Source organism: Fukomys damarensis, unplaced genomic scaffold (genome assembly GCF_012274545.1).
Source record: "Fukomys damarensis isolate Sample0158 unplaced genomic scaffold, DMR_v1.0_HiC HiC_scaffold_38, whole genome shotgun sequence".
NCBI classification, from domain to species: domain Eukaryota; kingdom Metazoa; phylum Chordata; class Mammalia; order Rodentia; family Bathyergidae; genus Fukomys; species Fukomys damarensis.
The window spans coordinates 52,867,906-52,883,839 of NW_022900950.1; the positions used below are offsets into that span (position 1 = coordinate 52,867,906).

A 15,934-nucleotide genomic window follows, 5' to 3' on the forward strand; every position below is an offset into this window, starting at 1 on the left:
CACTCTCCAAATTACCCTTATTCTACTGGCCTCACACAAAGATGGAAATAGACACTGCTTTGTGCGTCTGTTTAGCTCTCTCTAATAATAGCTAATGTGCAGACTATAATACACATCGCAAACATAAAATGTTATGTCAATGCTAAGTTGTAATAATAATAATCCTGCAAAAATGGAGCAGAAGGAATTTCCATGAGCAATTTGAGGAAGAGTGCTGCTTCAGGAGGGATACAGGTGTTACTGAAAAATAGATCAGTTGTACTTGGCTGGTATCATAAGGGGCTATGTAGCAGAAGATTGGCTGTTCAGTGCATGTCCCACAATGCTTTCCAGCTCTATGCCTGGCCACAGGGAGGCACCAATGGTGACAGCAACATGAAGACGCAAATCCTTCATTTGGCCTTCTGAGGTGGAGCTGGTCCTTGCCTTTGGCCCTTATTGGTGCAATGAGATTAGACCCAGGGGACTTTACTGCAGGATTTCAGAGTCACAGGAAGAGGAATCTTAGAAAAACATCATTGAGTGAGTTCTTCAGGAGTCCTAAGATCAGCACGAGTCTCTGGCACACCTCTCTTATTGAAACCTCATTATAATCAAGGCTCAGGAGCTCAGGTACTAGTAAGTATCACCATGGAGAGCAAAGGAAGCAGGAGAGATCCTTTCCCAAGTAGTTCCAGTTAGGCCTGTAGAGTTCAGCAGGGTGAGTTTAACTTCCACATGGGTCATCCCCCAATTTCTCTTGCAGAAAATGTATTAATTTTTTTCCTCATTGAGTTTATTGGTACATTTTAGGTATACAGTACAATTACATTTATTATTGGGATCTTGTACCTTTACATGATAGTTCTTGGTTCTCATTTTTCCCCTTATCCCTGCCCTCCCTTCACCCCTTCTCCCCTCCCCATTTACAAACATTTTATTTCCATTTTTTCAATTTCTCCTATTTTTTTTCTTTCCCTTATTACCTTTCCCCTACCCTTCCCACTTTCCCTACAGAAAATGTATTAATTTTAAAATAGCATTGTCCCCTTTCTTTCATAACAGGAACAGATATGGAAAGTTTCAGCTCTAGTAGGAACTACAATAGGGTCCCTCGTTTTTTCCTTCCTCAAGCTGCAGCGTGTCCAAAGACCTCTGCCACCTTGATTGCTTTATGCCTAAGAAAATAGTTCTAAAATCACAACCTGTGTCTGGGCTACCTCCATCTCTCTGAAATTCAGTTCCATCAACTGTGAAATAGAAATAATAATCATATTTACTGTATCATGTTTTTGTTAGGGTGAAGATGGAGATTGTGCAAATGATATGCTTAGCACAGTGCCTGGCACATAAATTTGTTAGCTATCACCATCACTATTCATATGACTACTACTGTCCCTTGGAGAAAACAAGACAAGGAAAGCCCAGTGGTAACTACCTGTTTCCCGAAGACATCCCCTAAATCTGTAAGGTGGTGCTGAGGGCATTGGGGCAGGGCTGGGTCCTGGGCACAAAGACAGGACAGGATTGCTTTCACAGGTGCAGCACAGGGAGCTGGGAACATACAAAAGAAGCCACTGCATGAAACCTAAATAACAAGTTGAGCGTGTGGTTTCCTCAGAAGGACTTGTCCACACAAGCCACAGTCCTGGTTCAAGAAGCAGGGATGGATTGCACAGTGATTCTCAAATGTGGTCTCGTCACCTGCAGCATTAGCACCACCTGGGAACATGGAAGAGTCCACATGCTGGGGCTTCATGCCACACATAGGAACTGGAAACCCTGGGGCTAGGGACCAGAAATATCTGTTCTGATCTGCCCACCACAAGATTTGTGTTAGAAGAACACTTAGAGTAACACCAGCTGCTCATAAGTCGGTCCTAGATTTTCAGTGGCTTAACAAAAAAAAGTGCTCAGTTCTGGTTCACAGAACAATCGAAGGCATCTTTCCTCTGAGTGACTCATAGACTCAAGCTTTTCCAGTCCCCAAAAGGAGGGACTGTACAGAAGGTATACATCACTTTCGCACATTCCTCTGGGGAGTATTGATCATCTGGCAACCCATAGGACAGTCGCCTCTTGGGAACATCGTGGTACCATTCAAAGAGAAGTGTGAATGTGTATGCAGCATGATGTCCCTGCCACAGAATAACATCTGGAAACCCTACGCATCCCAAAAGAAGACTCAGAATACAGAGAGCCCAATGTGCCATCAAAAGAGTCCTCAAGTCACTGACTCATAACTACAGCTCTATCTCATAGGAGACCAAAGGCACAGTGGTGACAAAGGAAGGGAGCAAGCCCCTGAAGGCACAGATGTGTTCCTGTGTTCTAGGCTTTGAACCTTGTCCCCATTGTCCTCAGTTCTGGGCCTCTCAGTACAATTGCCTGCCTCTGCAGCAACCAGTGAAATCCTTTAAAAAAGACTTTCTTTGCACACAGGAAGGAAATTCAGAGTCCAGCAGGCCCTTCCCAGAATCCCAGGAGAACATCTTGAAAATACAGAGAAAATGTTAAACACAGCATTCATCAAAGCCACAATGACTAACAGTTCTGGAGAAATCCAGATTTTGCTAACAACAATATGTTAAAGCCTTTTATTATTTAGTTACATCTTGCCTGAGCATGAAAAAGATATAAACATACCATCAGATTACTGGGATATAACCCAAAATAACTTACAGTTTTCTTATTTTACTAATTATTTTTCTGAGGCTGGATCAAGTTGGTAAGAGAGATTTCAAGGCTTTCACCAGATTATTTACTCAAAGAAGTTAAGCATGTCATTATCTGTTCCCATGGAAACACAGGAAGTACTACAGGAGATGGAGAAGGTCACTTTGACCATAATTCATATAAAGAATAAGTTTATATAGAATCTAGTAAAGAACACAACAACGTGCTGTATAATATCTTTAAACCTTTTCTTCATTAGTGAAATTTAATCTCTGTATCAACTTTCATATATTAGTGTCACTTTGATAGTTTCTTAATTAATTTTTGAAATGTACCATAATTTTGTTAGCAAAAATTTCAGTGTTTTTATTTCACTTTTGATTCAGTCAGAAAATTCCCATGTCCAAAAATTTTTTAAAGTATTGAGCAAGTATAACTGCATGGCTGCCTTGGCCTTACCCTCTGTTAATTTGCTATAGCTCCTTTCATGGTTTCTCAGTAAGTGGTTGAGTTAATTGATAATAACCAAAGGCACCACTAGATTCATCAGTGCTTTAATATTTACCAGACATTTAATTATGTTCAATACAGTTTACATTTAGGATGTCTTGTGTTTCTTTTCATGTTGAAAATTGGTAATCCACATGAGATGTCTCTTAGCTAAATATTCCTTTTATTGGCATACAGTGTACTCCTTGGAGATTCTTATCCAAAGATTCATGCTGTACTTTTTTCAATCCTTATACTTATTTGACTAGTGGATTTCTTTATTTAATCTCTTAAGGGTAGCTTTTATCATGGATGCTTGATGACACATGTATCAAAACTATTTAATACAGTATCCTTGAAAGAACTAAAGAGAACAAAAAAGAGTGGATATGTCAAATTTCTGGATTTTAACACCTAGAGAAATCCCACAAGGTCAGACATTATTAGGATTTTGTTTCTTTTAGAGATTTCACCAGGAAACATAACATAACTTATTCTAGGTGGCCTTGTGAGGAGGGTGAATTCAGGGCAGCAGCACGATGCTGAATAATATTTACAAACAGGTGGCCTAAAGTTAAGTGGAGTCAATATACAATTTCTCACCTTTTAGAAGATAACCACTTTTCTGCCACATGAATGACCAAGTTTTTTTGTCAATATCAAGCTTGAAATTATTTAATCAAGAATGTAAATCAGTTATATGCCCCAATTATAAAAATTGTGATGAAATTGGTTATGGTATTGATTTTCTTTGGCAGAGAGAATTCTCATTCTCATTCTTTCTCCCCTGCTCCTCTTTCTTTCCTATAGTGATATCATTCCTATTCCAGGAGTGCAAACAGCATTATATCCTGCTTGGCGAGTACAGTGGTCATTTGGCTTAGACAAGAATGAGAATTCTCAGTAGTACCATTCTACGAGTATATAAGAGAGCCCCTAAAATAATGGGTGGTGCACTCTCCTATATGTATTTATGTTTAGATAATTTATTTAAATAATGTTGCTGGCACAGGCTTTATAGCTCCTGCATTTTGCTACACAGATTTCAGCATATCTTGCAGACTATGCAATTCATTTGGAAAATGTAATTTCCATCCCTGCATACTAATCGATTTCTTCACAAACACCTGCTATCAGTTATGATAATAAAAATGCCACTCTGAATTGAAAAGGGGCCAAATAGAGCTTCCTAAGGAAATGACTTAAGTGTCTTTGAATGTTACTAAATGTAGTAATGCGCTTGTGTAGTGCCAACACTTTTTTCATCATTTGCATTTTCTGTGATTTTTTTTTTCCTGTTACAACATCCCTCTTTCAAATGGTGCCTCATATCAGTTTCCCTGTGGATTGGTGAATGGAGATGTCAGGAGTTGGTATCTCAGAATGTAGGCAAGATTTGAGTTGGACTGCACAATGTTAAAAAGCACCAGCTCGTGCCCCTGGGGCTGCCCTGGGTCACTTCCCATTTAAAAGTTCCTGAAAACTGTAAAATTGGCTGCTCCTTGGCTTTGCACACACATATACACCAAATAAAATTTCCTTTATTCATTCTCTTCAGCCTCCAGTTCATTCCACACACCATTGCCAAACTAATCTTTCTCAATCCCCAGTTGCACTGTGTCCTTCCACTTCCCCAAGCACCATCAGTGGTTCTTGGTCTCACCGCTGAGCCTCTCCTTCCACATCCTCTCTCAGCCCTTGGCTCACCTTTCGCAGCTTGCAGGAAATCACTTGCCTTGTGGTGAAGTTTCTCTCCTTCCTGCCCTGAATATCTCACCTATAATAGTAGTCTCTTGGCTTCGGCTTCTGCTTTTTCTCCTAAATGAGGCATCCTCCTCCACTTCTTGGGGTTTTCATCTTTCAAAGCCCTCTTTTCCTCTGCCAGTCTGCATTTTTCTGCTATAAACTGTTTTAAAATACATTCCTTTGTCATATACATTAGCACTAGCTTGCTGATTTATTCATTCAAACATTTATTGAATACCCACTCTAAGCCAGGCATTGTGTTCTTTCTTCCTCTGAATGCAGTTTCCTTTTAAATGTGTCAATTTCTATTAGATTTTTTAAATCTTTTTAATGAGAAAATAAAACAAATTTTCACCAACACATAAACTAGAAACAGATACAAAAAAGAAACAGAAAATAACACAAACTTTATTTTCAATGAACTGAGATAAACTATTATTGTAAATAAAATAAATTAGAACATATATTGTAATTTTTTAAAAAACAACCGAATATGTAATTTGGGGAAGTATTTGCGTTTAAGTTCCTTGAGACAAAAATAAATTAGAACATGTATTATAATTTTTTAAAAAACAACCAAATGTGTAATTTGGGGAAGTATTTGCTTTTAAGTTCCTTGAGAGAAACTCATTTTGTGATCCAGGATGCCTGACAGACCTTGGCCTAGGGAAGTATATAGTTAAATGCTTGTTAAGTAATTGATCCCAAATGGCTTGAGGTAGGGAATATTTTGGTTAATAGCACTGTTTGATTAGTATTTCAGACCGTACTATACGTAGATTATCACTTTGCAAAGTGAAAACCATGAAACACTTAAAACTATTATTAATATAATTTGATATTTGATATTTGGGGAGCAATTCCCTGAGCTCTGAGCCCCTCAGCACAGCTCTGCAACAACTGTACTGCAGTGTTCAGGTGAAGCATCAGAAAGCATAACCTCCGCGTGACCCTAGGATGTGGCAGCAGGGGCAGGCACTGAGACGACATGTGTCGAGAGCCTGATGCACAGTGGACTCCCTTACATCTATGAAGAAACTTCTAGTAGATTTTCAAATATTCTTTCGCTCTTCTCTTGCTTACAAAAATGAAGAATGCCTTTTGTGAGAGGGAAAAACGAGTGATGGGACACATGGGAGAGGAGTGAGGAGAATGAGAGGTCGGTTTTGAGCAGTTGGTGAAAACGGACACACTGCAACTGACCTGGTATAATGCTTGAAGTCCTGGCTTTACAAACTGCTTCTGCTGCTTACTTTGCATGGTTGAACAAGCTATCTATGTTCTTTGTGCCTGATTTCTCTCATCTGTAAAAATGGGGATTAAAGCACCTGCATCCTAAACTTGTTGGGAAGATTCAGTGTGTCGGTTTAGAAAGTGCTCTTGATCTAGTTAGTCCTTGGTGCTTTGTGAGTATCCATCTCACCGTTAGTCGTAGTGATGGTGCTAGTGGTAGTCCTGAGGAGACCAGGAAGCCAGAAAGTAGAAGCTATGGAAAGGGATTTCCTCTTCAGTCTTTACTTTGTACCAGTCAGTCTTCTGCTTTATTCATTTCCTTCAGTTTCTGAAGCCTTGAGATGTGTAAGACCCTTTATAAACTGTCTTGGTTTCCCAGAAAGATGGAGACATAAATGAAGACTGATCTACCCAGAGAGAATTTCAGGTTTCAGGGAGGAGTAGAGTAACTACTCAGCCTTGTAGGGAAAAGCAGTTTTAATCTGTTGGTGAAACAGATGGAATTGGGTTGCCTTCTGATAAGAGTTAGAGAAAACAATTTGTGCAATTTATCCCAGCAATAGAGCAGGAAGGAATAGTGTGCATATAAATTCCTCTCTCCCCTGAGAGGCTGCTGCATGCCTCAACCTGTGGAACAGCTGATTATTTGAAAGAAAGTGGCACTCCAAGGAGCTGAGCAATCCTGAGAATAAGAAGGGACAGTAAAGGGATAAATCTGATTATTGCCTAGAATTCTGAATAGCTTCAGCCCCCAGCAGCACAGATCAGTTTGAGTGAAGGTATCTAGAGTTGGGGGAAAGGTCAGGAGATAGGAATTTGGAAAGAGTTAATCCTGTCTCCACAACAAGCGTTCATACATAAAATTGAACAGACAGAGAAAAGTCAAGAAGAGGGGTTGGTGACAGGCGGCACAGTGGTAGAGCACTTCTCTAGCAAGGTTCTGTCCCCAGTACTGCAAAAACAAACAATTCTAAATAATGTCATGCACTGCCAAATAAAGCCTGTGGGTAGGTTATTTTACTTTAGTTGAAATGAATATTATGGGTGGAGGTAAGAGGTGCCATTTCCCACCAGATGCCTCCTCCTTCTAAGGTCGCTCACTTAGATTCTCTCTGTTTGTCCTTCAGCCCTGGCTGCTCAGGCCTATGCTCTTAAGGAAGAGAATGACAGTCTCCGTTGGCAACTGGATGCCTACAGGAATGAGGTGGAGTTGCTGAAACAGGAAAAAGAACAGCTTTTCAGAACAGAAGAAAACCTCACCAAGGACCAGCAACTCCAGTTCCTGCAGCAAACCATGCAAGGCATGCAGCAGGTACCAGCCTACATGTGGAGATTGTGTGTGTGTGTGTGTGTGTGTGTGTGTGTGTGTGTGTGTGTGTGTGTGTGTACTGAGCTAAAGAAAGTGATATGTGTATTCAGTAGAAGTAAAATGACAGCCATTTGCCAGAAAGGGTGAAGGAGAAATGATAAACAGAACATTAAGCTCATAGAAAGTGCTTGTGACTATAGAAGACCAGAATCTGGAGAACAGTCAAGCTAAATAAATACGTTGCAAAAATACACTCTGAGAATAGGACATAAAGGGAGCGAATTTTGGAGATTAAACAGTAATGTGTGAAAAAACCTCATAGCACATGGTCAGCAAATCCTCACTTATCACAGCACAAGTTTTAATTTTTATAATCATAAAAATTTTAAGTTTGAAGCATGACAGCTGACTTTCACAAACACAGTTTGTTTTGTTTTCAAGATCAGTGTAAATATAAATCATATTGCTTCCACTTCTGAATTACATTTAGTGTCTAGTTAGATGTAAGAAATGTTTGTTGATAGAATGGATGAAGCCCCAGAGCCAGGCCCAAGCAATCTCAGAAATGGGGAAAACATTGTGCTTTTGTTGAAGAGTGCCACCCTGTCATACTGAATCTAAAGCTGTGTATTTACAGCAGTTATTTAAAAAGAGATGAAGCTGTGGACTTTGGAATGGCAAAAATGTATGTGCAAGTGGGCAATAAGAAGATGAAGAGAGAGGAAAGTCTGTGTGTTGGCAGAGGGGTAAGAGACTCAAAGATTCATAGCTGAATTCATATCTGAGAACATCAGTTGATACATGATATTCTTAAAGTGTCTGGGCCTTTGGTGTATCTTAGAATAATATAGCATCATTGTCACATGTGGGTATTCTTTAAATTATGCCTCTGAATATACAAATCCCACCAATATTTTGTGGAAAAGATTACTTTTGTTTAAACAAGAGAAATATAAGTAAGATGATAGGAAGCTAAAATATACACTGACTAGGATATTTTTTAAATCTTGCCTGTCCATATTGGCTTCTCACTAAGACCAAGAGCATGAACTGCCTACAAAAACTGTTTTAGTGATTAGGAGTAACTGCCACAGAAACATAAGCCGAACAGGGAAAATAATTGAAAGGGAAGGATATAAAAAAGAATCACAAATTGGGAAGTGAGCAAGTTAATGGTTAGGTCACAGAAATTATGTCTTGAACATCTCGCCATTTTAAAGTAATTTTTGAGTCTTGGCTCTGAGTCCTAACTGGTTGATGTTCACAGTGTGTTAGACTAATCAGTGAAATTCAGAGATCAGAGCCAGCCAGGAAAATGTCATTACAGTCACTGCTCAGGTCCCTGCACTTGGAAACTGATGTAACAGCTGCTATGTGAGGCTCCTGAGGTTGTCCATATGCCCCAATATGGAATATGAGGGGAGCCCTTGCCAGCATAAGAGTCTGTAGATTTCTCCAAAGAAAAGATTACTCCAATTGCTTTAAGAGTAGATAAAGCTTTTAAGCATGTTGAAGATTGAAATCTAGAAGAAATTGGAGGAGGCAAGGAGGTGTTGTTCAGTTAGGAAGGTGCACCCTGGGGCATCAGCACAGGGAGGAGCTGAGCCATACCCAGTCCACAAAGGGTAATATTAAGAAAACTCAGCTGGTCTGGGCATTTAGCTCAGTGGTGCCGCAAGCATTAGGCATGGGGAAAAAAGAAAAGAAAAGAGAACAGCCTTCTGAAGGAGTGATTCTGTTGATGGAGCATCTCATTCATTTGCAGAACTTCCTTGTCAATAGGAAATGTACTTTCAGAGAGGTTTTTTGTTTGTTTTGGGGTTTTGGGGGGGGTTGTTTTGTTTGTTTGTTTTGCTTATTTTTATGGAATCATTTGGTTTAGTTTCAAAAAGTAGAAATTTATTGTCTCACAATTCTGTTATATAAGTTCTGCGTGCTAACTGGAGCTCCTGCCTCACAATTCTGAAAACAAGTTCAAGATCTAGTTGTTGGCAGAGCTGATTCCTTTGGAAGCTGTAAGGAAGAATCTGTTCTTTGCTTCTTTCCCAGCTTCTGATGGGCTTCAGTCAATCTTTGGCCTTCCTTGTAGTCACATCTCCTTGCTCTTTGCTCTCATTTTCACAGCAAGTTTTTGCTAAGTATATATGTTCAAATTTCTGCTTTTATAAGAACATTGCTCATAGAGGACTAGGAGTCCACCCTACTCCAGTATGATCTCATCTTAGCTAATTATATCTGCAGTGATCTTTTTTTTTTTTTTTCAAATAATACCATATTCTGTGGTGCAGAGGAATTGGACTTCAATATATGGATTTGAGGGAGACATGGAATAATCCATAACAAAAAGATCATAATGAAAAATGTGTTATTGAAGGAAGGAATGATGACAGAAAGTCTAGAGAAAAACCTAGCATGGTCCCTGTGGGAGCTGTGGATCATATGGGATCTTTGCATCAAGAAGGGACTGGTGAGAACTGACACTTGGGGTGTGTGCAGTGCCCCTTTAGAACATAAAGGTACTCAATTTGTGGCATGTGTTGTTGTTTTAATTTTTAATGAATGTTAGGCCAATATATGCTATCTTTGTAGCAATACATCCTGAATATAGCTTTAAATTATAAGTGTTACTTAAGAATCATATTTTTGCTATGTCTCTTATGTTAATAATCTATCACAACTTGCTCCTTTGAATCTTACCACTAGGAATTCTGATTTTAAAACATTCTCAACCTACTCCATATCTACTTTGGAAATCATGGTCTCACAGGACAGTCAAGGAAGAGGGAATGGGCCTCTTTTTGCAGCTTTCATCACTGTAAAAAGTGTCTGAGATAAATTAACTTATATGGAGGAAAGATTCATTTGGTACATGGTTGCTTGGCTCTGTTCCTTTTGGGCCTGTGGTGAGAGAGAATCATGGTGGGGAACACATGGAGGAGAAAAGCTGCTCACCTCACAGCAGCCAAGAAGCAAAAAAAGAAGGGACTGGAATCCCAATATCTCCTTCAAGGGCACACCCCAGTGACTTCACTTCCTCTAATTTAGTACCACCTCATAGAGCAGTGGTGGCAAACCTATGGCATTCATGCCACAACAGGTTGTTTGTTACCACTGAAAGCTCTAAAAGGTTCACCATCATTGTCTTACAGGTTCTACCACCTTCGAAAAGTGCCACCAGAAGGCAACCAAGCTTTTAGGATATGGGCCTTTGAGAACATTTAATCAAACTGTAACACTCCCATAGGTCCGTCGTTTCCTCACTCCATCTACAGTGGAAAATTATTTCCATAGAAAAATAAAGAGGTTTAATGAACTTAAAAACTAGCAATTTTTGGAATTTCTTTCTAGTTTAGTAAAAAAGTCTAATCCCTTACAGATATGCTCACTGATTTCCCACAATTTCTCACATGTTCATGAAGAAAACACCATGGGCAAGGTTCCTAAAAGTGAAAATAACATGACACCTAAAATTAAGGAGGAAAGGTTTATTTTAGCTTACAGTTCATAGAGATCTCAGTCCATAGTTGGCTGGCTCCAAGGCAAGGTGGCATGGCAGAGGAGCATCGCAGGGCGGGAAGGAGGCCACAGAAGACAAGCAGCAGCAATAGAAGCAGAAGGAGCAATCGAAAAGTGACAGTAGCAGCTTCTTTCTGTCCTTTCTGCCAAACCAATTGGACTAATTTAGTAAACCACACCCTTAATCCTAGCGTCCCACTCTGAACCAATCTCAACATCACATTCTTGATCTCAGCATCACCCACCCTACCCAGCCACCTCCAAAAAGCTCCACTTATGATACGGAAGGCTTTGGGGGAACATCTAGATACAAGCCATAACAGATGAACAGAAACTAACCTGTCTCTATCTAGGGGGACAGTTCTATTATTTTACTTTACTTGTATCTTTAGGTATACAAAGAAACTGTATTTTAAGCTCTTGTTTATCTTCAGATTACCACGGTTAGTTGTTTTGTTGGGGTTATTAAAGTAAAAACTACATATGATAAAATTTCTTTTTTTTAGGTGAACAGTTCTATGAATTTTGACAAAGGCATGTAATCATGCAGACACCATTATCACAAACAGTAACTCAGTTCCATCACTGGCCTCTCAGGTTCCTTTTTAGTCAACCTCACTCCAATGAACCACTGATCTGTGTTCTACCCTTCTAGTTTGGCCATTTCCAGCATGTCAAAAACAAGGGATCATTCAGTATGTAACTTGTTGAGTCTAGGTCCTTTCACTTAACATAATTAGAGATTCGTCCACGTTGCTGTATATATAAGTCATTTATTCCTTTTTTTACGCCAAGTAGTAGTCCGTTATAAGTAAAAAGTATAGTTTATCTAGTTACCAGTTCATGAACATTTGGGTAGTTTTCAGTTTGGGTCAAATATGAGTAAATCTCCTAAAAATATTCATTTATCACCTTTTTGTTTAGACACAATTTTCATTTCACTTGGGTAAATGCCTAGAAGTAAATATGATCATGATTATTTGGTAAGCATGTTTAACTTTTAAAGAAAATTTCCAGCTGTTTTCTAAAGTATCCATACTTTGTATAATCCTGTGGGGCTATAGGAGAATTACGGCTGTTCTACAGCCTCATCCGTCTGCACTTGGTGAGGTTGATTTGTTTTGTCGTTTTTAGCCAAAATAGTAAGTGGAGTGGCATCTCATTATGGTTTTGCCCAAACCTAAATTTAAATAATATTTTTATTTTCATTCATGAGGATAGATCAAAATGTCGTATTTTAAATAACAAATTTAAAAATCAGAATTATTTTTCCAGGGACAGATTATATATACATTTTTTAAGTTAGTGCATGTTTATAGCACGTGCAGTTTATAGTCATCTTGGGGAGTGGACACATGTACATAACACCTTGTTTTTTCTTTTAATCCCCTTTCCTTCTCTCCTGTTTCATCCCTCTTCCTCTCATTCCCTTTTCCAAAACAAGTTAGAATTATTTTTGAAGCCTATACAAATCATATTGACAGGACCGATAAATATTCAGGTAACATCAGGACACCTTAAAAACACTTCTGATATAGGGCCGGGGATTTAGCTCAGCGGTTCGGTGGCCTGCCTTGCAAGCGCAAGGACTCCAGTTCAATCCCCGGTACCCCCCCAAAAAAAACCTTATGATATAAAACTATATATAATTAATAATGATTGTCAGAAGACTCCTTCATAAATACTTTAAGCTGATGTTTTTTAATAGTGTTAGTAACCTCATCAGGTGATCAACTGTCTTAAGCCAGCAAACCATCGGCCCGTGTGTAGCAATGGCTATCTCACACGAATGGCTTGACATTAGTAAGGCCCAGGGCTAGGCAGCAGTCTTGACAACTTTTAGCAAGGGAAGATTTGGGGAGAAAAATGAGAAAAGAGGCCCCTTGTGACCAACACCATTTTAGAAATCAGATAAGAAGTATTTTCCTTTTTAATCAAAGTAGAATATATGTCTGATTTTCTATTTTTGTTTTATAAAGCCTTACTAAATTAGACTAATTTTATGGAGCATGGAGAAATGTAATCTTATTACATTCATAAAGTATAAGGCAACCCCAGTTAATTTTTCCAAATAAATAAAAGTGTTTCAAAATGAGAAAATCTATGTGAGCATCTTAAACAAATATGTCTTCTTCAAGGTTGTTTAAACTACTAACTGCTTAGTAAGTACTATATTCTTCCCCTAAATTCATATGCAGTGAAATCTGGTGCATATTTACAAAAATCAAAGCAGTGATAGTGACAGCAGGAGCAGTACCAGAGGCTGTGGGTGTAAAGGTAACTAGTAGTAGTGTGGGTTGTGGAAGTGAAAGTGGAAGTGGTATTCGTGAAAGTGGCTCTGGTTGGGTTGGTGGCTGTGCTGAGGATGTTGGTGCTTTTGATGTAAGAAAATTTTAAGAAAAAAATAATTTCTCTTTTTTAAAAACTTACATCTTAAACGTTATGGAAATCCTCAAAAGTGCAGTAGAACTCATTCTGCAGCCAACTATCGGGGGCTGTGCCACAGAGAGCTGGGTGAACAGCATGCCACAGCCAAGACAAGAGTAGGATGTGTTTGTACCAAGAGTCTGTCTTTTCTCCCTATCACTTTTCACTTTTGCTTTCAATTTTCAGTTTCTTTCTGAAACATCCACTAGTCAGATAAGAGACCTACTAGGGTGATGATCTTTCTTTATATATTTTCTAATCTTTTTTGTTTTAATTTCATCTTTCATTCCTTCCATTGAACTTTCTGCTTGCTAATCATATTATTTTGCTTTCAAAAGTTTATTTTGTTCTCTGATTATTATCTTTCATGCAGCCTTGCTCTTATTTTATGGTTGAAGTAGCTTCTCAAATCTTTTGACAATGCTAATTAGAATTTCTGAAATTCTTTTTGTTCCCAGCTCATTCTGTTAATCCCAGGATTGGTTGTTTGGTTTTTGTGTTTTAGTCTCTCCTTTTATGTTCAGGCTTTTCTGCAAGTGTAGCGATGATTGGTTGTCTGTTTATATTGAGTTGTGAAGGGCTTGGCTCACTTTTTTGGGTTGTGGGTTTCTCATTGCTGTAGACAGGTTGCTTGTATCACCGAGTCTTTCCCCTGTGCTGAAGCTAACTGAGGGCTTTTTGACTTGCAGCTTCAGTTTAAGGAGAGCTGGAAGTCCCATAAGTGACAGAATCTGTCATGCTACGAATTCCCTGGAGTTCCTTTTCTGTTCTCTTTGGTCTTATAAGCTTATTCACTGACAGACTATTGAATTGAGCCTCTAGAGGAAAGGAATACATATACACACCACACATATACTTGCACACACGTACTGTGTTTGATGTCTTGCACAGGAACCTGTTTTAAGGTCTTTTAATTCTAACTTAGTCCTTGAGTGGCTTGTTACCAAGTGGCCAGGGAATTAGAAGGTGGAGAGAGTATCGCAAAGTATTCTGGCCATCCAGAAACCTATAGGAAAGAAGAAAAAGAGGCAAGTTTTATTAATGTCTAAGAAGAAATAAGGGAATTTAAAAGCATCATATTTTTGGATACAGACACCTGCCCATGAATGAGGAGGCAAATGCCCAAAATAGAAAAGTTTAGAGAGAGAGAAAGGTGACGTGAAAAGATTGAAATATGCAATAAGATAGAGAAATGACTAGCTCTATTAGATGTTCTTTCTGTTTCTTTTGTTGTTGTTGTTTGTTTTTTGTCCCAGAACAGGGAATGGGGCAGGAAGTAATAAAACCCAAAAACAGGAAAACAAAAATGAACAGTATGGAGCAGCCCATGCTCCAGTGGCTGTAAAGAGTAGAAGAATAGAGTATGTTCTAGACAGGGCTGTGAAGGATGTGAAGAAATGAGGAAGGGTACTGTGGGAGGAACAGACAGACCCCTTCTTCTCTTGTAAAATAAAGGAATTTTAATAAAACTGACACAGACACAGAAAAACAAGGGCAAAGAAAAATGATAAGTCCTTAATTTCTTTATAATGATCAGTTATATATTAAGAATTTTTATGAAATATCTAGATACTATAGATGTCAAGCATAAAAAAAAACTATAGATGGAGTCGTTTGGAATTTAATTTTTAATACATTAGGAAAATCTCCCTTCTAAGTAGAGTTCATAAACCTCAAAAATGTCTAGTTGGAAGAAAGAAATAGCCCATCCATGATGATTCTGTTGTTGACTCAAGAAGAAACATTTAACAATATTATAATGCTTTTAATATGTGAAAACATTGTACAACCATGCAGAAAAAAATTCAGTACCACTGGACAGGGCAAGAAAATATCATTATTACAGTGTAGATCAGGGGCTTTGTCTGAGTCGTAAAGCCTTCAGCTTTAAAAATGTTCAAAAAATATGTGTGCATATAAATAGACACTGACACACATATAAAAACCTGGAGTCTTTATAAGCTGTGACTGCAGAGACATATCCCCTATTTATCCAATTCTATTTCAACCAGATGTAGTTCCTTCCTTTTGCATAGAAAATAACTCAGAAGACATTTTCCATATTCATATTAAAATCCACTGGCATTTTAACATCAGAAAAATCGTAATACTAGGCATCTTTTAGATGGCATGGCTTTTAAAAGAGTTAAATGACAAACATCAAGGTTCACAAGAGCTGTCAAATTCTAAGTCCACTATAGTCTTCCTTTCTTTTCATTTCATTACTCCAGAGTTTGGCATTTCACCTGCTTTTCATTCTTCAGCTACATATCTTGTGATGGTGCGTTATAATAGCTGCTCACGTGATGAAAGTTCCGTAACCTCCTGAAGGTCATTTGTAGAGTTCTCGCTGGTAGCATGTATGCTTTCTGACATTTGCAGGTTGCTTTCCAAGCACATCTGAAAAAATTAGATATCCTGCTTCAGCATGATCTCCTAAAGAGATCATGGGCTACATTTGGATTCCAAAATAGGAAACAATTCTCTAGTTCTTGGAAAAGGGCTTTACATTACAAAGTCTTGCTGATTTGAAATGATCACACCTGACATCTGTTAGGG

The 15,934-nt window shown here is 38.5% G+C and overlaps 1 protein-coding gene across 5 annotated transcripts in view; it reads left to right on the forward strand.

Annotated features, from left to right (window-relative positions):
- Enox1 (ecto-NOX disulfide-thiol exchanger 1) overlaps nt 1–15,934 on the forward strand; it is a 436,949-nt gene that overhangs the window by 326,647 nt on the left and 94,368 nt on the right. For all 5 annotated transcript variants that reach the window (XM_010637078.3, XM_010637077.2, XM_033759995.1 and 2 more), the window contains one exon: nt 7,251–7,435. In XM_010637078.3, coding sequence (XP_010635380.1) covers nt 7,251–7,435 — 185 coding nt within the window. The remainder of the gene's footprint in view (nt 1–7,250; nt 7,436–15,934) is intronic.